At 53.3% G+C, this 25,264-nt stretch overlaps 1 protein-coding gene across 1 annotated transcript in view; it reads left to right on the top strand.

Annotated features, from left to right (window-relative positions):
• The window catches only part of NEURL1 (neuralized E3 ubiquitin protein ligase 1), a 70,574-nt gene that overhangs the window by 30,056 nt on the left and 15,254 nt on the right, over positions 1-25,264 (top strand). Inside the window, exons 2-3 of the mRNA XM_006920889.3 lie at positions 21,062-21,303; positions 21,677-21,998. Coding sequence (XP_006920951.1) covers positions 21,062-21,303; positions 21,677-21,998 — 564 coding nt within the window. The remainder of the gene's footprint in view (positions 1-21,061; positions 21,304-21,676; positions 21,999-25,264) is intronic.

The raw sequence follows: 25,264 nt of genomic DNA, 5'->3' as shown, positions 1-25,264 counted from the left end.
AACTACCCCCTGCAGTTACTAGGAAGACTGAATGAGCTCTTGGATGCGTTTAGACTTTGCAAACTGTAAGTCACTGACATCTGAGGATAGTTGCTCACCACCCTCCTGCGATTTGGAAGGAAAATTTAGCTTCTGTGCTGCCAGGAGCAGCCAGGGTAGAGATTTCTCCCGAGCAAAGCTTCCTGCCATTAAAATAAAAAATGAAAGAGAAGGAAAAATGACAGACTGGGAAGCCACAGGCAATTGCAGTGGGCTTTTTTCTTCTTGGATGGCGTGGGTTTGAGTGTGCTGCTATAAATGATTTATGCAAATGAGTTGGAGGGGCTCTTTCCCCTGCCTCCTTAATCTGGGAGAGGCTGGGAGGGAGCCAGGGTATGTTTTCAGCATCTCCTCCTTGTAGTCCTGCAGTGGGTGGTTGGGGGCTGGTAGATGCCTTTCTGCTGCCTCTAGGGGAGATGGTCAGATAAGGCTGTGGTTCCTCAGTGTTCCAGGACATACCTGGCTGCTTGGCTTCTTGGTCTTTCTACCTGAGTGAGCACTGGCTGGTGCTACCAATAGTACTGAGGACCCAAGGAGGGCCAACCGAGGAGGGGGTGCTGTGAGGTCATGGGCAAGGCAGTCTGTTGCCTTTGGTTACCACTGGGTTCACAGGGACCCGGGACATCATGGTTGGGAGGGTGACCTCAGGGCTGATATCTGGAGCCTGGAGAAGGGACTGATGGGGGCCAAGTAAAGACCACCCACCATCGGCCCTGGCCTCTCTTCCTCCCACATCCTCTCGCCTTCTTTTCCTGCTTCCTTCATAAAATATGCTTTGAGCAATACCCAGTGCCTACCATGTTAGGTACTGAGGATCCAGAGCTAAGAAAATACCTGTCTGCCCTCAGGTTGCTCCCAGGATAGGAAGGGGATTCTTATCATCATTGCAGGGCTGGGGCTGCAGGAAGGGCTGGACGTGTCTTGGAGAAGGAAGGTCTAATCTGCCCTGGGGCATTGGGATGACCTCAGAAAGATGCCTTTGAGCTGAGCAATGAAGGTGAGGTAAGAGTTTTTGAGTGACCAGTGTGGCGAGAGGGCATTCCAGATAGAGCGACAGTGTTCAAAGAGCCATGGACATATGCAGTGCGTCATGTCCTAGGACATATGTGGTTCATGAGCATGGAGTGTTGATACTTGGGGTGAGAGGTAAGGCCAGACACTGGGCTGAGGCCAGGTCCCAGAAGACCTTGAATGCTCCCCAAAGCAGGGTGGAGTTATCCAGTATGGGATATTTAAGTTGGGCAGTGACCCAGTCGGATTTGTCGGGCAGACAGGTCAGCCTGGTAGACCTGAGGAAGTGGGACCAGAAGCCAAAGGATGTTGCAAGAATTGTCCAGATCTGGATGATGGTGGCCTCAACTGTGGAAGTAGCCAGGGGATGGATTTGAGAAGGACACAGTGACTGCTCAGATGGGAGAATCCAGGCTGACACCAGACTTCTGGCCTGGCTAGTAGCACTCAAGGCATAAACCAGGCCGTGCTCTTGTTAGGTGGGGTCAGGAGGAGGACTGGGAAGCAGCGATGCCCAGCTAAGAGTGTGCTGGCTCATCTTGGTTTTCCACCAGACTTTGGTGGAAGAGGGCAAGAAAGAGGGCCTGCTGCTTCAGACGGTGCAAGAATTCACGATTGCCTCTCCCCAGATGACCCCCCTCTATTTTACAGATGTGAAAACTCTGGCCAACGGAGAAGAATGACTTGCCCAAGGTCACACAGCAAATTATAGAGGTGGTGTCATGACTAATAAAATTAAATCCTCCCAACAAAGGCTAACGTAGCCCACCTCCTTTATTTGGCCCTGAGAACAGAGCTGTCTTCTCGGCAGGAGAAGTTGTTTTGGCTAAGCAGGGCTGAGGTTGTGAGGGGTGGGGTATTGTTTTAGAGAGGGGAGGAGGTACCCTGGGGAGAGATAGGCTCCTGTTTGCCTATTAATAGGGCCCATCACAGGAGCTGCATTAACTCACCTCCTGGAGCCCTTGACCTCCCCGACCTCCATGGAGGAACCTGTGCAGACATTAAAAGGGGCTGCCCTCTCTGAGTCTCTCTAAACCCAAGCAAGCTCATAAAGGCCTTTCCATACCTTAGTTGAGTTTGACCACGGACCACAAAACCTGCCTGGGACTCAGGAGCCTTGACTCCCAGAGAAGGCTTTGTCCTCTCAACTTTGATGCTGGAGAATCCACACCGTGCATCGCCGGAGTCTCTGGTGGCTTGCCTGACCTGGGCTCCAGCAGACGGAAGGAGGAAAGAAAGGAGGAAGTAATCCTGAAGCAGTGTGGCATTGTGGGGGAGAAGCCTGAGATATGTTACTGGAGAGAGAGGGAAGGAAGACAGGTGCAATGGATGAAGGTGCAAATTGGAAAATGGAGCGAGTGGGAGATGGGACAGATGCAGGGAGGAAGGCGCATATTCTGGCACTGCAGTCACCTTGTGATGGCTGCTCTTCTTGGGGTGTCCTTTAGGCAGGGAGCCCCCAGTCCCAACAGCCCATACCTGAGCTCTAGCTCCAGAGGGAACCTGAGCCAACCACATGCTTATGGTCCCCAGGCCTTTAGGGATTAAGAGCCCCTGTTTGTGGGTCTTCCTGATGATACAGTGTGTGATTGTCTGGGGTCAGGGACGCAGTCTGGGCCTAGGGCTGGAGGTGTTGTGGTAGGGGACAGAGTTTGTCCATCAGCTCAGTGGTCATGAAAGCCACCAGCCTCTCTGAAGGCGCCTCTGTGCCTAGAGGTCCCACCCTTGACTCTTCAGCCAGCATGGCCAATATCCACTGTGCTCCAGGTCATAGCTCCTGGGTGGTGGGCACTGAGCTGGCACAGGTCAGCGGCTGGACCTCAGGTCAGTGACTCACTTTTGCTCCATGTGAGTAGAAGCTCCTGTTCCAGAGCCAAGCAGAGCTCCCTGTTCCTTAAAAGGACCTGCCATCCCTTTTCTCTTTTCAGAGCATCTTCAGGTTTGTGTCTCGGCACGTGATAGCTGGTGCCCCACTGCATTCATCCCCTTCCCCTTCGATCACGTGTACGGTGTAAAGCTCTGGCTCCCAGAGCTCAGATAGTGCTAGAGCCTCTGTATGGAGTTCAGGACTGCAAGTGTCTCATCAACAGTGCCACCACGGCATGGCACTTCTTATGCATCCCACACTGTCTGAGCACACTCCATGTGTGAACTCATTTCATCCCCTAGCAGCCTTGCGAGGTAGGCACTGTTATCACCAACTCCATTTTTCAGAAGAGGAAATAGACACCGAGTAGGCGTTAGAACCGGGATTTGAATTCAGGCATCTGACTCCAGAGCCTGCTCTTAAACACCACGTGGGCAGCACCTGGTGTAGACGTACTCTAAGTGGCGGCAGTGAGTAGTAGTCGGTGCCGTGGGTCACTGGGTCTGGCTATCCGTGGCCCTCCTGGGAGTTCTCCAGCCCCAGGGCCTGGCCCTGCAGGGGCTGCACTTTTCTCTTGTGCCCACTAAGGCCCAATATCTGAGTCTGAGTGTCAGAGTGAAAGGCTCCAGCAGTGGGCAGGAGGCAGGCCCAGGGAGCAGCGGAAGGAGCCAAGTAAGCTGGTCCTGGGCTCTGCCATTCATCAGTAAGCTGGACCTGGGAGGGGAAGGAAGCAGGGGAGCCTGAGGAAGCCCACTCCTTAGAGGCAGGAGGGTGGGCTGAAGTGGGGAGGGAGGCTCTCAGCCTAGATGGTTTTAGCTGGCTGGGATTGGGGCACCAGAAAGGGTGGGCACCAGGAGCCCTGGCAGAGTCATGGGTCCTGAAGGTGTGTGTGCATGTGTGTGAATATAGGAAGGTGAAATGGGGAGAGAGAGAGGAAGAGAGAGAGAAGGAGGGAGGGAGGGAAGGAGGGAAGGAGGGAAGGAGAGTGAGAGAGGGAGGGAGGGAGGGAGGAATAGGTGGGGGAGGGATCGCTGGAGTGGGGGAGGGTGGTCTCTGCCTCAGAGGAGGGATTTAACCTCCTGCTCTCAGCTGCCAGCTTTTCTCATAATCCGGGCAGGCCCGGCAGGATCAGTTGAGTGTGTTTACGCATCTCTGATGGACAAGGCTCATGTCTTGCTCCAGCACATGTGTCCTGTCCCCTGCCTCTCCTGGGGTCTCCTCCTCTCTCTGCCTCGCCTCCCTCGTAAGTGTCTCATTGTCTGCCCTTCCTCGCCCTCCTCAGCAAGGTTATAATTTAGGTCATTTATCACTTGTGACCATTAACACAAGGGCTGGCTTCAAGTTTAAAATTCATTCTACTCCCGAACAAAAACAGAGCGCTAGCCAGGTGACGAGGGGCGATGTTCTTCTAAGTAAGCAGTAGGTTCTGCTTACTTAGAAGAACCTGCTGTTACCCAGCACTCTGCAATGGCGTTTGCATAGACGGCACGTGTTCAATGATACATGTAAATCCCAGAACAGGGACTGGTGCAAGGTAAGCCGTGCTGAGCTGGTCCTCCCTTTTTTCTCCTCCTAAGTGTAAGTGTAACGTGTATACTTAGTGTTCAACTCATATCCTGGATCCTAAGTCACTCCCTGAGGTTAGGGCAGGGATCTTAGCCCCTCTAGGGTCTACCTGGATTCCTGGGTTCTCTGGGTCTCTGAACAACATCGACAGCAATAGTTACTCTTACTTGCTGAGCCAAGCCCTGGACCTCAGAGGAGCTCAGCTTGCCCAGTCATGTGTCAGTAGAGCTTGCCTGCCTGACCTCAAGACCAGAGCTCCCAGTCTCCACGAGGGTGGGGTGGACACATCTATCCACCCTTCCTGGCCGGTGACATAGATCTTATCACAGGCAACTGTTTGCTGCCAGCTGGGGGCTCTGTGGGTGTGGGCTGTGTCTGGCACACTCTGTCCTGGGAATCGAAACCTGGTTTCTTCCTTGTTCTGTCCTTTTCTGCCTGGTGTGGATGGTGACTCCTGTGTAGTACGGGCTGGCCAGGACGGCCCTGAGGCCCAGACCTGGGGACTAGGAGTAGGTGTATTCATGTCTTGGAGGGTCTGAGAAAGGGACCACTTGGCACTGGGCCGGTGGCCTGGGAGGGGCGCCCAACTTCAAGCTGTTTTCTCAGATCCCCTTTCAGTCTCCACCCTCGCCTCTGCACCTGTTGTGTTCCCATCATCCTGGGCGGCTGGCAGCTGTCACTGCTGGGGCACCTGTCCCAGCCCCAGAGGACGTCCTATGGGCTGCACGGCTCCAGTTTCCCCGCAGCATGCAGAGCACGCTCTGTCTCTCATCAGCGCGTCCTCATCTCCGTGCACCTCTCTCTCTTTTCCAGACTCCAGGCAGCAGCCTTCACTCTCATTCTGGTTCTGGACATGAGAGGAAGCTTTGGAGGGGGCACCCCCTGCTCCCCATTCTCCAGCACCAGGCCCAGCCTAATAGGCCAGGGAGGATGGATGGCTCTGGCAGGTCGACTTTAAGCCCCATATGCCAGGTGACTCATCAGCTCAATCAAATTAGCTTTTGTTCTTGATGAAAAAGACGGGAAAGCAACCAGGCACTTTTTCCCAGCTCCTCCCCAGCAGGGCCACCTCCCCTCCCTAACCTCTCTTTGGGGACTGCTCCAGATACTAGTCCCCTCTTCCCACCTCATAAAAAGAAGTTATCCCCTCTCCTTGTTCTGCAAGATTCCAGGATGAGCCACCTGTTAGTGGACAGGAAGTCCAGTATTAGGCCAGTCTACAGTCTCCCCTGCCTTTATTTAAGCTCCATCCCTGGGACGTAACCCTCTGTCTTCTGGAAAACTCCTAGGCTCTGCCTTTACATAGAACCCTTCTGATTCCTTAAAAGGAAGATCTATTATCCCTTTGTCTTCTCTTCCCCAAGCAGAAGTCCCCTGCCTTTGACCTTTCCTGTGTAGAGTGTGAGTTTCGATGGCAGGCAGGTCTGGGATTGAACTCTGGTTTGTCTTGCCTTCCCTGTAACCTCTCTGAGCCCCCGTTTTACAGCCTGCAGGATGGGGATGATTATAATCCTGCAAGGATGTTGTGGTATTCGGGGAGATTATATGTGTGAAATACTTCACACGGTGCCGGGCACAGAGTAAGCGTTCAATAAATGGTAGCAGTTACGACCTCTTCAGCAGACTTGCTTAGAGGTTCTTCATTCCGTTTTCACACCTTTTCCGCCCTTTCACATCTCCTTTCACATCCTGTCGTCCTTCTCCTTTTCTACAGAACATAACACTGAAATAATTTAACCAGAGCCCAGAGAACCTCATTCCTTGATCCCAGCATGGCTCCCGCTTGGCTTTTGAAGGGCAGAAGTTGGGTCTTGTTCACCAGTGGGTCCAGAGTTGGCACTCAGTGAACGCTTAATGAACGGAATGAATGCTGTAGGTCAGTGGTGCTCTCACTCCTTTCAGTAATAGACTTCTTTGGCCAAACGGAGTTTTATGTGATGCTTCAATGAATATAACAGAGAACAGGTACAGTGCTGGCTGCCATGTCATCTGTAGAGGCCTGGATACTTCTCTGGGGAGGGTTGAGGGGGGACCCTTAGAAGCAGGACATTGCCACTTCCTATTTAATTGGGGAAGTGGAAACAGGAAACAAGGAAGTCTGCTGGAAAACCGCTGCAGACAGTGGTGGCATAAAGGCTCAGGCACAGCTCAGGCTGCCTCGCAATTCTCTATACCAGACTTGCTCCAGTAACCAGAGGGAATATGCCGCCCACCTGAAGGACTTCCAGTTGCAGAGGCCTCACCCTGTCCCCATCCCTGCTTAGTTACTTCCCCCTAGTCCTGTTTCCGGGAAACGAGTTCCATCCGTGAGATATTTTCTGCGCACCTGCTCTGTGTCGGCCCAAAGATGCTCGGCCCAAGGAGTGTGTGGGCAAGTCTGGCACAGGCCCGACCCTGCTGGATGCTGCCGCTTTCTCCCCTGGTGACTTTTGCCTCCTCCCATGCATTTTCCACACCAGATGGCAGAGTGACCTTTTAGAAATGCAAGTCTGATCTTGTTGAAAACCGTCAGGGGTTCCCTATTGCTCTGGAAAAAAGGCCAGGTTCTTCACCCTACTCTTTGAGGCCCTCCTGGTGTGTCCCCAGCCCATCGTGGCTTGCCACCAGAAAGTTTCCCCGGGATTCTGCTGCTGCCCTTGCTGCAGCCATAGCAACCTTACTTCTCAGATATGTGGGGCTCGTTCCAGGCACAGGGCCTTTGCACAAGTTGTGCTCTGTGGAGCATTCTCTCCCCAACCTACCTGCACAACACAGGGACATGCCTGCTTCTCTTTCACTATTGCTTTTCAGGTAAGCCTGCCCCGAGCCTCCTTTATTTAAGAACAGTTTTCTAGGATTGTGACAATATGTTTTTTAGTGAGACTACTTGATACATGTCTGTTTCCCTCTGGACTATAACTCCACAAGAGTCCATTGTTGGTCACCATTGCATCCCCAGCATGTGGCTTAGCATCTGGCACATAGTAGGTGCTCAGTAAATGTTCATCAAGTTGAATTGTTGAGATGTACCTAGGAGAAGCCAGGGAAAACAGATAAGGCTACAGCTAGGCCATGGCTGTCTCTGTGTCGGGCAGAGTAGGATGAAGGGTTGGGTGAGGCATAGCTTGGGCTCAGAGGAGAGATAAGCTCCAAGAAGAGGGACTCACTCTGCACCCGGAAGAAGAGTTCCCAATGCTGGAGGGCAGGAAGACCAGGCTGGCTATGGGAGGGGTTGCTGGGGAAGTGCCCAGCCAGGTGCATTAAAAGGTGGGATGAGGCGGGTTGACTGTGCGGCTGCAGGAACAGCCTCCAGAGCAGCTTCTTTCTGCCTTAGTTTCCTCATCTGTAAACCGGGCATAAAAACGCAACCTAGCTCTTAGGATTGAACAAGCTAATATGTATAATATGTTTACAACTGCCTGGCACAGAGTCAAAGCTTTGTGTTTGTTGTTATTATGATTATTACCCCACAAAAGGACTTTGGGTTATTTCCTCTCGGAAAGACTTTGACTTAACCTCATTTGCTCCCCCATAGAACAGGATATATGTGCGTGTGTGCATGGACGTGCGGCTGTGCACAGCCATGAGTGAGCATGTGCCTGTAGAAAGGGGCAGCCTTGCGTGAATCACATGTCCCAGCTTCTCCCAGAGAGGCGTGTCGGGAGCATCTCTGGTTTGGGAGTGGATTAGCAAGCGGGGTTTGTGGGCACTCCCACCCAGGGCCTGCCCAGAGCCCTCTGGCTGATGATCCCAGGTCAGGCCCAAATGCCCCTTCCCCTTTCCCCTTCCCCCAGACCCATCCAGGGGTGGCAGCAGCAGGGTCCTGAACTGAGGGCTCAGGGCCCAGCACAGCCCCTCACAGTGCCCAGGCCTCTGAGTTCCAATGATGGGGGGCAGCCCCTGCCTTTCCCACAGCTCCTTCTCAGTCCCCATCCCTCCACCCACTGGCCTTCCCTTCCCACCCAGATCTTTCCCTGTGAAACCAGATCCCTGACCCTGAGGAGGGAGTTTGGGGACTCGCCAGGGCCTGAGAGGAGGGAGCTGTCCTGTTTTCCTGGGAGAGGCCCCTGTCCTGCAGAGGGCCCGTGATGGACGACGGACTGCGAGATTGTGCCACAGACCTGGGCTTGAACCTGGCCTCTGCCTCTGACCTGTTTGGTAACCTTGGACAAGTTCCTAAGCCTCAGCCCCCATTTCTTTCCCATAAAATGAATGTTACAGGAGTCCCTGTCACCTGGAGTGTAAATCCGATAGTACATGCGGTGCCTGGTGCTCTTTGAGTGCTCAGTGCAGTGACAGCTCTTTTGAAGATGCCTTGAGCTCTTGCCTAGCTAGAGCTAGAGGGGCCTCCCTTCCCACTGCCCTCTCTGTCTGTACCCTTCCCTCTACTCTGAGTGTGGAGTGCCAGATTCCGCACCTCGAGATTTCTCCAGGGACTGCCCGAGTCTGTGGGAATGTGCGTGTGTTGAGTGTGTACATTGCAAGGTGTTTATGTGTCAGTGTAGGTATCTGGTGGGCAGTAGGTGGCTAAGTGTGCGCAATGGTGGATGTTTGCCAGTGCTTATGAGCCAGTGTTCGTGTATATACATGTGACATGGTGTAGATGGATAGTGTGGTCTGTATGTACTGCTGTGTGTTTGTGTGTATTTATGATCAAAGGGACAGTTTGATGTGGGGGTAAAAGTATGGATTCTAGTGCCAGACTGCCTGGGTTTGCGTCTCAGCCCTGCCACTTTCTGGGTAGGTAACCTCTTAATGTTCAGTGTTTTCATCTGTAAGATAACAATAGCAGTACCTATCAATAATAACAATGACATTGACCTCATCGTTCAGCCCCTGAGGACCAACGGAGTTAATATTCCTAAAGCACTTGCAGTAGAGCCTGGCAGAAGATAGAGGTGGTGTCAGCTCTTTGTTACTGAGCTCTGCTAGCGGATCGTAAGCCCCTCGAGGGCAGGGGCGTGCCTTGCCTGATGTCCGCATGTAATGGATGCATGATGACGTGTGAATGGCAGAAGGCCTGGGCGAAAGGTGAGGTCATGTACGTGTGTGTGATGGGGAGTGTGCCTGTGTGTATGTGCGTGTATGACGGGGAGTATGCATGTGTGTGTGCGTGTGCGTGTGCGTGTGCGTGTGCGTGTGCGTGTGCGTGTGCGTGTGCGTGTGCGTGTGCGTGTGCGTGTGCGTGTGCGTGTGCGTGTGCGTGTGCGTGTGTGTGTGTGTGTGTCTCTGCTCAGGCTGGGGCATCTCCAGCGCTTTCTGGAGCTCTGCTATTTCAGGAAGCCTCTAGTCTCCTCCTCCTTATGTAAATAAACATGACAGATCCCATTGCCTGTACCAGCGAGGGGAGGTGGGGAAGGCTCCAGGAGTGGGTGGGAGCTGGGAGGCAGCGGTGAGCAGGGGGCCACAGGGCTGTGCTTGCCCATGTGGCTGGCTTCACAAAACGGCCCTACGCCAGAGGGAGCGCGTGGGGGCACGGGAGGGGCAGGCTCAGCCCTGCCATGCTGTTAGCCGACCGCAGGGGCGGAGGTGGGGCAGGAGGAGGGGAGCTGGCAGCCAGGGCGGCTTGGTGACGAGGCCGGCTAGCCACACGGAGGTGGCCGTGCTGCCTGCTGCCCACGATGGGGGGACAGATCACCCGGACCACCCTCCACGGTAAGGCCCCAGCTGATGCCTGGGGGGTCCACCCACGCCCAGCCTGGGGACCACCTGGGGGAACTGGGGCTGAGGGGCACTGGGGTTGAGGGCATGGTCATCCCCCTGCTCCTTCACTTCATGAGGGGCTCCTTTGGGTGGCACACACTGGGGCGGGGGGAAACAAGGGGAGCTGGGAAGAGCAGGAAGAGGGGAGTTTTCCCTGGCAGCTGCTAGGAAGTCAGGCATCTGAGTCTCCCCATAAAGTCTCCTTGTCCTCTTATCTCCCCAGGGTGCTGACCAGCCCCCAAGTGGGATGGGAGGTCTTAGGTGTCCATACCCCACTTTCCCAGGACTGGGGCAAAGCACAGTTTGACAGCTGGGGGGACCTGTTTGTGAGCCATGGAGGTCAGCACTGAGTTCCATGATGGAGCTGTGGCGAGATGTGTGGGTGCACACATGTGCATGCGTGTCTTTGCTCATGAGTGTGCATCGGAGGTGTCTGCGGGTATGTACCTGTGCTAGCTGGTGCCTAAGCACACAGGTGTACAAGTGACAGCCCCCCACATAGCCTAACCTTGGTTCTCAGTGTGCTCTCTGCTAGGGAGGTCAATGAACTTCTGACTCCTGAAGTTCACTTCCACATCAGACAGAACAATGAACAAGCAGGTGAAGGGGTGCGGGGGACGAGTGCTGGTTGGCTCCCTATTCGCAGGGCTCCTGCTTGCCCCAACTCCTGTCTCCTTAACCACCTGGCTAGGGCGCTGTTGTCTTGGGGAGGGGCATGGCCACAGCTCCATCATGGCCACAGTGGCACCAGACCTAGGAGGGGAAGCCTTCCCAAGGCTCTGGGAGCTGGGGTTCCTGTAAAACTGTCTGGTGCCACTGAGGAACTGGGAGAGGCCCAGAGAGGAAGGAGGGTGTTGGCAGGAGTGGAGGAGGGAGGAGGAGTGGGAAGGACTGGGGACCAGGTGGCTTTCCCTTTCTAGACTTTGGACTTTGAGAGAGTAATTTCTAATTAAAAAATAAAAAATCAGGGAAGGAGACATGGGGGAAGCAAATCATTGGCTCTCTTAAAAGGAAATGAATTTTGTCCTGGGCCTAGAGGGCTAAGTGACAGATGGAAGGCCCTGGAAGACACATAATCCGGAGCCAACCAGGGCCAGTGCCAGTGGCCTGGGCCTTGGCCTAAGACTCGGACTGGGCTGACCTGGGCCTGGCCCTGGCCCTGCCTGTCTGTGGGGCAGGGGCTCCTCTCGGGGCTCATCGGCCCCAGCAGGGCCTGCTGGCAGAAGGTCTGAAGCTGACTGGCATTTTCCACTGGAGTCAGACTTGGGCAAGCCTGTGGCCTCGGAAGGACAGAGAGGCCCTCAGAACAGGCTCAGGACACAACACGCTGTCCTCCGGCTGCCTCGGAGCATAGGCTTCGGGTGTGGAGGGGGCGGGGCAGTGAGGACGTTGAGACCCCTCGAGATCACCCCAGGCAGCATATGGCCTTCAAGAACTCACATTCCAGAGTAGATAGACGTGTGTTGCAGTGAAGGCAAATGTCTCCCTGAGCCTTGGTTTCCTCATCTGCCGAAGGGGCTAACAGTAGTACCTTCCTCATAGGAGTATTTTGAGGGTAACATGAGACAATGCGGGTAAAGACTTAATATGGGGAAAACCTAAAGGGCTTGGAAAAGCATTCTGAGGCAGGGTGATGTTCCTTCCTGTGCCCCTCGGGACAGGAGGATAGCTTGGGGTGCGCTCAGAACTCTAGGCATGGGGCATCAGGCTGGGTGGCCATTGGCAAGTGCTAATCAAATGCCCCATCGACCTCGGCCCACCCTGTTTCCAGGACCCCCCTCCTCATACTGCGCCCTCTCTAAGCTGGCCGTGGCCCCTGTCTCAGCCTGCCGTCAACACTAGGAGACGTGAAGAGGAGGTGTTTGCTTGTATCCATACAGACCCTAGCAGAAACCCTGCGTGCACGTCTTCACATGTCCCCGCCCATGTCTGTGGTACCCGTACCTGTGCCACCGGGCACCCAGGTGGCTCTGATTCCACTTCCTCCTAGGATGTGAGTTGGGGGAAGTAAAAGACACAGGGGGTTTGTTCCTTCCTAGGGTGCTTGCAGCCCCCAACCTGACTTGGGAGGACATGGTTACACATTTTCACCGTAGGCCTTGGGGTTTCTTGTACTGCTGGGTTACAGTGAGAGGTGAGGGGGAGGTGACAGCGAGTGACCCCAAACTGTTTGTGTGTGTGGAGTTTATCTAATCGTGTGTTTCTGGATGTATCTTGGCTGTGTTTCTGGTCTCTGCAGATCGCATATCTGTGTTTTAAGCCTCTCTGTGTGTGTACCCACGTACTGTGTATTTATCTCTATAATGTTTAGGGGTTGGGTGTTGTCATGTCTGCATTTCCATGGGTGAGCAGCCACATTTGTGAGTCTCTGTGGCTGTGACATGTCCTTGTTACTCCATCATGTTAGTGTTTCTACTCGAGTCCTGTGTGTGTGTGGGGCGGGGGGAGGCTGGTGGTGAGGAGTCGGGATCCTTTGGGACCAGTCTGACAGGGGACCCAAGGGAGAAATTAATTCCCATTTGGAAAATGGCTTCAGCAGTTACGTGCTTGATCTCTTTCATCAGTCAGGTTTCCAGAGCTGCTCCCCGATTTTGAGGGCAGGATGGGGAGGGTGGAGGCAGCCTCAGTACTGGGAGCCCTCCCTTCCCCTTCTCCCCTCTCCCTTCCCCTTCTCCCCTCTCCCTTCCCCTTCTCCCCTCTCCCTTCCCCTTCTCCTCTCTCCCTCCTCCTTCACTTCTGTCAGTGCTTCCCCTAAGGCAAGGGAGGGACCTGTTGCTGAGGGGTTGAGTGGATGATACACACATATGCAGACATACATGTCCCCCCTGCCCTGGGTTAGCGTCTGAATCAACAGACTCTAGATGCTGGGGTTCAGGGACCTTAGAGATTGGTTCCTACTCTGTTCTGTCACAGAGAGGTCTGCTGTGGCCTAGAAGGAAATGGCTTGTGGCCCAGAGGGGAAGCCAGGCTTTGTCCCTTCTGCAGCTGATTCCCTACTTCTCCTCCTTGGGTTCCTTAATTCTCAAACAGGCAGCAGGGGAGAGGGCATCGGATGGACTTATGAGACCTGGGATTAGCGTAGAAAGAGCCGCCTGTCTCTTAGCAGCAGCTCTGGAGGCTTAGGCCAAGGTGAGCTTGACAGATGTGTCTGTGAACACGTGTGCACACACATACCACATCTCACTCCTTCCCATGGACATCAGGAGAGCGGGGATCGGGTTGATCTATCTTCATGTTCTCTTAACTGGCACACAGTGGGCACTAGCAGCTGCTTGGTCAACGAGTAAGAAGGACAAGTGTGGGGACAGGCCCTGGGCCTCTGGACCACATGGCAGTTGAGGCTGCAGGTGGCCTGAGGGGGCAGATGGGATGGAGCCATCAGGGATGCTTCAGAAAATATGAGACCAGGCCAGGCTGGAGAGGAAGGGGAAGGTGAGCTGGTGTTCTTGGTGAGAGTTTGAATCCTGTTCCACTCTTACCAGCTATGTGACTTTGGGTCGGTCCCTTTATCTGAGTCTCAGTGTCCACTTCTACAAATCGGGGATGATAAAGTTTATCCCAAAGTGTTATAGAAAGGATTAAGTGAGTTAATGGGCATAAGGGCAGCACACTCGGTGCACAATAAGCACTCTATAAATGGATGTGCTTTTATGAAGGTTTCCACAGAGGCTTCTCTAGGCCTATGTGTGCTTGCGAGTGTGTGTATCACACGTGCCCGGCTGCTTCCAAGAACCAAAGTTGCACCTTCTCCCTCTCCAGCCCTGGTGGGTCCCTAGGACAGAACGTTCCCTGGGCGCTTGTGTCTACCTTTAGGCATACACATTGGCTGTGTGTGTACGAATGCATGTACACAGGAGTGAGTGTGGATTTGTGTAAGGTGAACTAAGGGTGATGTCTGCATGGTGTGCAGATTTATGTGACTGAGACCTGCTCCCCCTCATTTTCTCAGGCCTAGTCTGCAGGCTTTGGGGAGGCTACTGGGACAGGGACGGGGAGCTGAACCTGGAATAGTTGTGTTCTGGGATCCCCTCCTGGAATCTTGGGGCAGGATGAGAGAACAGGAGGAGGGGAGCTGGTTCCCTCCCATCAGCGGGGACATTGGGAGGCACATCTGTATGCACATCTGGCTGCTGGAAATGTCGGAGATTGGGATGTCGCAGAGTGAGTGAGAGCGGGAAGCTCAGGGTAGAGATTAACTTGGCTACGAGGGTATAGATCCTGCCCACTCCCTGCCACTCTCCTTCGCCCACCTTGTCACCATGAATTTGTTCAGTCTTCCAGGGAGCAGCAGTACTTGGTGTAGGCATAGCTGGGCGCTCTGGGGGAGATGATCAGGTACTAACATGGCCCCTATTTCTAAACGACGAAGGTTATGCATTGGTGTGGGGAAGCAGGGAGCTGCTGAGGTCATGGGGAAACTGACCAGGGTGGACTGGAGGGTTCATGGAGGGAAGAGGGGACTGAACGCATTGGCCAGCTAGCTGGGGCCCACTGAGGACAGCTGTGCAACAAGACAGACACGAGTTCAGAGCCAGTCCCACTACTTACTAGCTGTGTGATCTTGGATCCTGGGCAAGTTATGACATCTCAGAGCTTCTGTTTCTTATCTATAAAATGGGACTAATTGATACCATGTGGCTGCATATCTATCACTGCATAACAAATTACCCCAAAACTTAAATAAGTAACAGACATTTAATTATCTTACAGCTTCTATGGGTCAGGAGTCTTGACACAGTTTAAGCAGGTGCCTCCAGCTTCCTGTCTCTCACGAGGTCGCAGTCAAGCTGTTGGCTGGGGCTGTGGTCTCATCTGAAGGCTTGCCTGGAGGGGGTCCATATCCAAGCTTACTCACATGGTTATTGGCAGCCCTTGATCCCTCCCCACGTGAGCTTTTCCTCAGGGCTACCTTCCAACATGGCAGCCAGCTTACCCAGAGGAAGTGACCCAAGAGCGGCAAGAGAGAGTAAAACCAAGGTGGATGCCAAGGCTTTTTATAACCTAGTCTTGGGAGTGATGTCCATGACTTCAGCTGTATTCAATGTGTTAGAAGCTAGTTGCTAGGCCCACTCCACACTCAAGGGGAGGGGATTACAAAAGGCATGACCGTCAGGCCGTGGGTGTGGGCTCAGTGGGGGCCATCGTGGGGGCTGCTTCCTGCAAATACCTGCCCTTCCAGGGATGGGGAGGGTGGGATGTGCTTGTCCATGAAAGGCATCGGGTGCAGTGTCTAATATACAAGAAAAAAAAAGTCAGCCCTCATGGCCTTCCTTTTCTCCTTTTTCCCATAGGCAAATGGGGAACTATTGAAGGTTCATGAGCAAACAGGGCTGTAGTCGGGCCTGTGGTGTGGGATCTTGGTGCTAGGCAGTTGAGGAAGCTGTGCTTTTAGTTCCCCCTTCTCTAATCTCTCCACAGAACACCACAAAGGACAAGGTGCAAAGTGGGTGCTCCTTGGACACTTGCCAGTTGATCCGTAGGTTGAAGAATTGAACAGTGGCAATTCACGTAGCAGCTTTTACTGAGCACCCGCTATGTGCTCTGAGCTAGGCATTAGGGAAACAGCAGTGTAAAAGGACCATGGTCTCTGCCCTCAGGAGGGTCACAGTCTATCAGGGAGACACACAAATAACCCTGCAGCCTTCCTTAGCCAGAACGCTTCACTGTAGAACTCAGAAAATAATCTGAGTGACTCTTTCTCAGCTCTCCCAAGGACAGCACGAAACCAGACCATTCTGGATACAGAGAAGACAAGTCATTGCATTGTATACAGTGGACACCTCGGGGCTTTGGGCTTCCTTCTGTGGGGGAATCAGAGTTGAGAAATGCTGCTTGGGAGCTGGATGTTCTGTTAGGGATGTGTGGGGTCCCTGGAGGTTCATAACAAGACCCCTAACCTGGTCTGGGGTCAGAGAGACTTCTGGGAGAAGGTGGGCTTTAACATCAAGATCTGAAGGATGAATGAGACAAAGTATGTGGGTGGGAAGGGGGAAGGAAAAGTTCCCAGCAGAAAAACGGGCTTGGGCCAAGCCTGGAGGCAAGAGGAAGGTGAGGGAGGTGGACCCCTTGAAGGAACCCAGAGGAGTTCACGCCTGCCCAGTTTTACAGTCCTCTCGCTCCCCACAACCCGCTCCCCACCTGCTCTCCCACCCTTCAAACTGACTCCCAGTCTTTCCACCAGAGAGAGCCCTCGTCAATGAATGCATGTAAGCTAACCCAAGGCAGGACTACCCTGACAATCTGGGGTTAGGGCGTTTGGGATAAGATAGCGCAGAAGTGTCCGGGCTCCCACTAGGCTAAAATGAGCTGATCATTCCTCTGGGGGTGGTGGTTGCTTTTATGTGAAAAAATAGGACCTTATGTTGGGATCAGGTGTTAAAGTCTGTAAAATTCTTTCCCATCTATGTACTCACTGGGTCCTCGCAACAACCTCGAGAGGTGGACAAGGCCTCTATGATGACCTTATTTTACAGAGAGAGACATCAAGGTCCAGGGAGGTGAAGTGACTTGCCCAGAGTCATACAGTAAGTCTGTGGCATGGCCAGAGCTTGGACTCAGGGCCGCCTGCCTCCAGGGCTCGTGCTCTTTGCCCCGTCCCACTGTCTAGAGAGCGGGACAAGCGTCACTCATAAGGGAGGCAGACGGTCATGCCAACGCGTTGTTCAGGGCCCTGGGTTCAGAACAAGGTGGTCTTGAATGCAGGAGGATTCATCTGGGCCTTGAAAGATGGGTGGGATTTGGAGAGGTGCAGGTGGGGCCGGGAAAAGATACGTGGGGTGGGGGGAACGGCTTGAGCAAAGGTGTGGCAGTAGGAGAGCACAGATTGATGTCAATAGCAATAATAATTGTTATATGACAATTATTAGTAACTATTATTAATATAATTATTAATTATTATATATTGAATAATAATAATAATAATTATTATTATTATTATAGCAATCACTTACTGGGTTAGTTTCACATACATCATCTCATTTAATCCTCACAAGAATCCTGTGAAGGAGGTCTGCTGTGACCCCATTTGACAGATGAGAGAAGTGATGCCCCCAGAGGTCTCACAGATAGCGATAGAACTGCGGGTTTGGAGGCAGCAGGCCTGGGTTCTGATCTGGGCTTTTTACTCTGGCCGGATGACCGTGGTGAGTGACTTCTCTTCTGAGGACCTGTGTCAGAGTGGCATTGGGGGCGTACGAAGACACTGCCTGTTAAGCCCCTGCCTGTTAAGCCACATCGAGTTTTGTCATTGTTATTAGTATTGCTCCTACTCTGTCTCAGCCCAGCTCAGCTCGGCCTGCACATCTGGGACTCTGCCAGGATGGTTCTGGGGAGAGCTTGGTGAGGGCAGTGGGAAGTCACTCTGGAGGCTACATCGCATCCTAGCATCTCCCCTGAAACCCCACGGAGAGGCAGGAATGTGGTCCGGAGCTGGTTGAGGGTCATCTGAAGGGCTGGCCAGGCTTGTGTTTGGCAGCTCATAAATGCCCAGGAGGAAAGGGCGGTGAGGGGGAGTTTCCATTGTGTCAGCAGCAGCCTCCCCCACCACTGTGGCTCCTGAGAAGCTTGTAAACCTGTCACTATGTGGGGGAACTCCCTGGGAGCTCTGCTAGGAGCCAGATGGTGAAATCGGGGCTCCACCCAGGACCACTGGCCATTGGGGGAGCATTGGTGCCGTGCACAGGACCAACATCTTGAGGCCCCATGTTGGGGCTGCTCCCCCTGCTGGGCCAGCATCTCCTCCATGAAACCTGTCCCAACTATGTCTGCCATCTTGGACTCATGGGGAAAATAGCTCTAGTGTTAGATGCTGAGTAGGGTAAAGGACCCTGGAGATGACATTGGAAGACCAGGCTCAAGTCTCGGCTCTGCCACTTAATTGCTGTGTGACCTCAAACAACTTGGTTAACAACTTGGTTTTGAATTGCAGCTCACTCATCCATAGAATGGGGACCCTAAGGGGTCATTATGCATGTCAAAGTGCAGGGAGGGAGCCCTTCTGTGTGGTGTAGAAAAGAAGCCTTACCCCCACCTGGTCCTTGGATCAGCGCTCAGGGAAGGGAGGCTCTAGGGAATGGTTCTTCCAAGGCCTGGATCTCGGCTCCTAGATGTCTCCACCATATTTGCCCAGAGCCAGTGTTTTCTGTACATTTACCCAGGGCCCCAGGACCCCAACTGGGATGGGTGGGAAGAAGAGGAAGCATTTTGAAGGAAGCTGAGGTGGTTGGTCCTGCATTTGGTCCATGGATTGGATTCTGAGCAGAGACCAGAGGGTGATGGGGTGAGGGAAGCGGCATAGGAGAGGCTCTCTAATCAGCTGCTGGGCTCAGCAGGTTTAGAAAAACTGCTTTACTGAGGTATAATTGAAACACTAAACCACACATTTAAAGTGTACAATTGGATGAGTTTTGACATATGCATACTCTCATGAAACCATCACCACAATCAAGATAGTGAACACATCCATCACCCCAAATGCCTCTTGTGCCTTTGGTAATCCCTCCCTCTCTCCTCCCACTCTCCCCAGCAATGACCAGTCTGCTCGTTATCACTATAGCTTGGTGTACGTTTCCTTAGAATTGATACAAACGGGACAGGATGGAAGGAGAGGAAGGGTTTTGAAAGGAATGCGGGCCCCGCAGTTGCTCCATAGATTGTGTATGCGTTTTTTAACTACTGGCTTATTTCACTCAGCATAATTAATTTGAAATTCATCTACGTTGCTGCCCATATCAGTACTTCATTCCTTTTTTACCGCTGAGTAGTATTTCATTGTATAGATGTGCCACAATTTGTTATCTGTTCACCTAGCAGATGTTTTTTTTCCTTTATGCTTTCGTTTCTATGTATATATACATTCCTAAGCAATACGTAATGTTACCTTTTACCAGTGGCGTATTTTGAAACCAAGAGTCAAGCTGTTTCTGAAGCTGACCTGAGCCCAATTGGTACTTGTTCCAGAGAAGGCACCTGTAACCATTTCCACGCTTTGCCCTTCACCCCAACTGTCCCCTTCTCTGGAATGACTTTCCTTGCTCTTCATTATCCAGGGGCCACTCAGCCTCTTCCAGGTAGCCTTCCCAGACTGTCTGAGTCTCCTCTGAGCAATTTCAGTCCTCACTGCATGGCAGCTTTCAGAGCCCCTGGGCACTGTTTGACGATTCCACGATTCCAGTCTTGTCTCCTTAGTGAGAGCAGGGCAAGCTCCTTGTGTCACCCCCACCTCTCACCTTATGGGCCTGGCATGCAGGAAGCTGCTCCAGAGAGGCCCGGAGGCTGACACACAGGCTGTCCAGTTGGCCCTGGACAGGGGACACAGGTGTCTAGGGCCCTCTGGGAAGGAGGAAGCAAAAACGCAAAGTGATGCAAAGTGATGCAAACACGGCCCGGACTGAAATCTGGGATTCCTCCTTCCCACTCTCCTCCCTCCCTGTCTTCCTCTCCTTCCTGGAAACCCCTCCTCCCCTTTGGGGAGCGGCAGGCGTCTGGGCAGGCCTGATGCTGACCAAGCTTTCTGCCTTATTAAATTCTTGCCTCAGAAGAACCAAAATTTAAAACGTCCCAGGCCTCTGTCACATTCCGTGGCTTTCTACTTCCCCACTCCCATCGCCCCCTCCTCCTTGTCTCTCCTCAAGATGATGGGGTAGGTGAGGCTGCCCCTCCTGATGGATGGGTCACAGATATTGGGGGAAGAAATGAATACCCCCGCACCCAGCCCCCAGCTGCCAAGGCCGTGCGTTAATTCTGCCAGTGCTGCTGACGCATGTCTCAGAGCCACAGAGTAGAGGCTACCCTGAGAGGCGAAGTGACTTCTCCAAGATCACACAGCCAGTTAATGACAAACATCAGCCACCTGACACCTTGTTCTGTGTTCTTTCCTCTTTCTGCCTTGTCTCTTGGACACCAACCCCACATGTTTGTAAAGCACCTTTTCCCGGACCAAGGCTTGTCCCGTACTCTAACCTATTTTGGGGTGTGGTGGAGCTGTCTGTAGAAGAAAGAACCGTACCTCTTTGGCCAGGAGTTCTTGAGGAAGATCTGAGTTCCATTAGGAAGCCTGGGAGGAGAGGCCCACCGGTGTCCAAGATGCAGGCACTGGTAGGGTAAAGTAGAAAGGCAGCCCGTGATAGAGGGAGGTGGCCTTGGGGGAGGAAAGAGATGGGCGTGGTCCTAGGGCTGCAGAGCCTGCCACATCCACCTTCCTGGTCTCCGGTGGCAGCCCCACGGTCACTTGTTCACTGCAGCTCAGCCTTGTCAGCCCAGATCCAATGCCTTCTCCTTTTCACCTTCCTGAGAAGTGACCTGTCTGCATGCCTTTTGGCACTTAGCACTGCCTGCCATTTGTATCTCAATTTCTGTCTGTGTCTTATCTCCCTTCCTGGAGTGTTGGCTTCTTGAGGACAGGATCTATGTATGTCTCATGCCTATATCTTCAGTGCCTAGGACAGGGCTTGGTATTCAGCAGATACATAAATTATAGTGGTAGTGTGTGACAGTGTATGGTGGTGGATGTTGGTCGTAGATGCTAATTTATCACAAAGGTAGCTGGTGGCAGGTAGGTGGTAGTAAATACTAGTGAGCAATAGTAGATGGTAGTTGGTAGTGGTGGCGGTAATGATGGTGGGAGGTCACGATGGGTGAAGGATGAGGGTAGATGTCGGTGGGAGATGATGGTAGATAGTAAATGGTGATAGATAGTGAAGAGGGAAATAGTAATAGATGGTAGTAGGAGAAGGATGGTGGCAAAAGGTGGCAGCAGTGGTGGGTTGCAATGATGGTAGAAATATCGGGCAGTAGGTGACTTCTGCTAATGCCCCAGCCATCTGCCCTTTCCTAGGAGACTCTAGTCCAGCTCTTGGACTGCCAAGTCCTCTGACACTGTGACTCGTTCCTTTGCAGATTCCATCGGGGGTCCCTTCCCTGTCACCTCTCACCGATGCCACCACAAGCAGAAGCACTGCCCACCAGTGCTGCCCGGCGGGGTGCTCCCGGCCACGCCACTGCTCTTCCACCCACACACCAAGGGCTCCCAGATCCTCATGGACCTCAGCCACAAGGCCGTCAAGAGGCAGGCCAGCTTCTGCAATGCCATCACCTTCAGTAACCGCCCGGTCCTCATCTATGAGCAAGTCAGACTGAAGGTGGGCCTCTGACCTTTCTCCCCATCACTGCCTTCTGTCACGGCCATCACGACACCCTGCCCCTGCCCTTTCTTCTCTGCTGCCACTGCTACTCTTCCTCCTCTTTCTTTTCCTTCTTTCTCAACCTTCCCTGAGTGACAAGGGAGGACGGGAGTGGCCATGGGGACAACCCTCTCTCCAGACTGGTGGGAAAGCTCCTGGGAGTGGGAAAGGAGCCCAAATGGTGGGTGAGCTGGGCAGTGTAATGGCCCACGGGAGCCTGCCCGGGGGCGGTCTGCTGAGAAGGGCGCACTCCCTTCCCCTGGGGCTTGCTGAGGTGGGGGAGGCTGGGCTGGGCTGGGGGCTGTCTGAGGCCGACCCCCCTACTGCCCAGATCACCAAGAAGCAGTGCTGCTGGAGCGGGGCCCTGCGCCTGGGCTTCACGAGCAAGGACCCCTCCCGCATCCACCCCGACTCCCTGCCCAAGTATGCCTGCCCCGACCTGGTGTCCCAGAGCGGCTTCTGGGCCAAGGCGCTACCCGAAGAGTTTGCAAACGAGGGCAACATCATCGCCTTCTGGGTGGACAAGAAAGGCCGCGTGTTCTACCGCATCAATGACTCGGCCGCCATGCTCTTCTTCAATGGGGTCCGCACGGCCGACCCGCTCTGGGCCCTGGTGGATGTCTACGGCCTCACGCGGGGCGTCCAGCTGCTTGGTGAGTGACCGCTCCCTCTGGCCCCTTAGGTGCAGGGCACACCTCCAGGTACTGTGGTTTGAAGGCGACCTCAGACTCTCTGGCTGCTCTTGGGTCTCCAGCGCGACTCCCAGTCCAGGATTCCTCCCCCTTTGCTACACTGGTGTGCATGCCGGCACGTGTGTGTGTGCGCACATATAGGCTTTGCATACAAATCGGCCCATAGGCAGATTGGCTGTGTCTCCAATCTGGATTGGTGGGAAGATGAAATTCAGTTAAAGAGGCTGTGAGTAAAGTGCCCAGCTCCGTCCTGGGGACCAAGTCGGTGCTCACCCAACACCTGTTCTTCCCACCTCCCATGGAGGTAGTTGAAAGACTTTTCTTGTTTCCTTTCTGATTTCAGAGCTGAGAAACAGTGAAGCCAATCTTTTCAAAAACACTTTTATTTGAATAAGAATAGACAGTGGAGAAAAAAGAGATAGTGAAGGTAAAAACAAAGAAATGAGTAATCCTCAGAAGCCTTTCTGTTTGTTGAGTTTCAAACACAAGGAGGTTGTTTTTATTAATTAGTAGTTTGAGAACTTTCTGGTTTCAACTCAATGAAAGTGTTTCTACATTCTCACGGACGTATTAGGGCTCTTCTGAGTCTCAGCAAGCGAAGAGAGAGCCCAGGTTACTCGAGGATAAGCTGCTTTCCAGTCCTTCTGTGGCCCCTACGTGCCCCGGACACAAAGGGCAGTGGTTATGTTCCCAGGCTAGAGTCAGACAGACCCAGTGTGGACCCCGGACAGCCTGTACTAGCTGTGGGACCTCAGTTGCCTCATCTCTAAAATGGGGTAATAACTGTTTTCAGGGTCCCTGAAGGCTCAAAGAACTGAGTTACGTGAAGCAGCTGACACACAGTAGGTATTTGTTGACTCAGTCATTTCTACTCATCCTAAAGAGGGCAGTGCTTAACCCAAGGTTCAAGAGACTGCCTTCCTGCCATTCTGGTATCCTTAGGGCCCCACATTTCAAGGCACTGGGGTCCCAAAGCTTGAGTCTGAGCTTCAGCATGGACATTTCTGTCTGAGCCTCAGTCTGCTCATCTGTGAAGTGATTGGGAATACTCTGACTTAGTCCAGGGTTTAGCCACAGGGTGGGAGACAGAAGAATGTCTCAGCTCTTGAGAAAGCCACAGTCTTGTTACGGGGGCAGAAGGAAAGTGGGGGCCATCCCACTCTGGCTTCAAGACCCAGCTCAAAAGCCACCTCCTCCCTGAAGCCTTCTGGGATAGAATTCTCTTCTCCATTCCTTATGTTCCACTGCATGGCACCCGCACTTCTCTCGGTGCTGAGGTGTTGGCCTAGCCTTGGTCCATTCATATGTCTGTTCCCACACAAATTGGGGAGGGCTCTGAGGGAGGAACCTATGTCTCAACCAGCCAGCTTCCTCTCCGGAGTGGAATCTTGTGCTAGCTGTGTGGAGGATGCTGAGGAAAATTTGCAGGGTGGGTAGAGTAGAGCGGTGGGATGGGTGGATGTCTTGTTAGATGAAGGAAAAGGTATGGGGGATGCTGAGGTAGACCCAACCCTGCCCTAGGCTCACTGGAAAATTAGGGAGACAAAGCAAACACTCCAGATACAATCAGAGCATAAGTGGAGAGAAGACACTAAATTGCTAAACGCTGTGGTCATAGGGTCTCTTCCCTCTGCGGAGGTGGTTTTTCCTCCGGTTATCTCGTTTAACTAACTCTCAGCAGCCAGCCCAAAGGGAGTAGTTTTTTATCTTCATTTGGCAGGGAGCGAATTGAGGCCCAGGGAACACCTGGCTCGCCTGTGTAGGGATGTGGCACAGTTGGGACTTGAACTGGGTGTTCTGGTGCCCAACGCAAAGTCTTTCCCATTACCCTCCAGTGGGGTTAAGCATGAAGGGAGGCAAGAAGTCAGAGGAGGCCGAGGTCAGTGAGGGACGATGGGGTCCAGAAAGACTTCTTTCCAAGAGACGGCTTAGGCTGGGACTATAAGTTCCAGGAGGGCTGGGGTGGGGGAATGGGGAGAGTGGATATGATGGGGACATGCCAGGTGAGATGGGGCTTCCGAACGTCAGGGACTGAGGGAGGGGCCTGGAGAGTAATATGCCGCGCCCTGGGGCAGAGCCCAGACATCTGACCTGGCCCAGCCCCATTCCCCCTCTTTGACTATAAATGGGTTTTCATGCAGTACCATTTGGATTTCCCAGCAGGCTCCTCTCTGTACACCCGATAAGGCCCGATAAGGCCGAGGCCCCAGCTGATTTCCGTCCCAGCTGTAAATCACCATAATCCCTGGGCATTTTCAAACACTGAGTATGGCCCTTAAATTCAATTAGCAGATTAAAATATCTCTTCGTTTTGTTCTTCCTAAATGGATTTTTAAAAAAGAGATCTGTCCAAGGTCTCTTCAGAGGTGGGCGTGCTGTTCCTTCTATGCCCTCATTTGGTCTCCCACCCTCTGGGGTACGCCCACTGCCCTGCGTAGAGTGCTCCTCTTTCCTCTCCCCCCACTTCCCAGTGCCCCTCTCTCCCTGTCTGCCGCTTCACTGCACCTGTGTTCTTCTGGGCCTCCCTCCCTCCCTCCCTCCACCTGGGTCCCTCCGGCTCCTCTGGCTTTCTCTGCTCTCGCTCTGAAAAAGTCACTCTTTTTTGATGGCTCTGAGGATGGGCCTGTCTTTCCTAGGGTGCTTGTTCCCCAAACCAGTGTCTCATCTTTAGAGACTTCCTGCCCGGCCTGTCTCCTCCCCTCCTGCCTGTCTGGAACCTGTGACTAGCACCCTCTAAACCTCACCTGGCCAGTGTCTGCTCCTCAGACCAGAGACACCCTGGGGGGCCTGGCATATAGTAGGTTCAAGAGTCAGGCCATGGACAGATTGGCCATCTTCCCTGACAGAGTGGAGGCAGGGTGGTGTTTCTCCCTAATCGATACCTCGGGGTGGGTGTCCCATCCCCTTCCCCAACAATAACCCAGGCCCTCTGGTGCCCACACTGTGGCCCCAACTAGCCTGCATCAGGCCGTCCAGGCTCCTGTTATGTGGGAGTTCAGCAGATCACCCTGTTCCCTTGGGGCACCCTGGCTCAAGCCTGGCTGGTATCTCCAAGAATAACAGCTTCCAACCTCCAGGAAGAAGGACCCGCCAGTAACTAAATAAATATAAGTTTAATGGGGTGATTAATACTTGGAGAGATAAGCTCCTATCCCAGTTTTTCAAGCTCTCTCGGCTCTTCTCAGAAATGTTGGCTCAGGAGGAGCAGCCATGGGTCCTGGCAGAAA

The sequence above is a fragment of the Pteropus alecto genome, unplaced genomic scaffold (genome assembly GCF_000325575.1).
Source record: "Pteropus alecto unplaced genomic scaffold, ASM32557v1 scaffold177, whole genome shotgun sequence".
Taxonomy (NCBI): Eukaryota; Metazoa; Chordata; class Mammalia; order Chiroptera; family Pteropodidae; genus Pteropus; species Pteropus alecto.
Note: the sequence above shows the minus strand (reverse complement) of the source record. Positions and strands in the feature narration are given on the sequence as shown.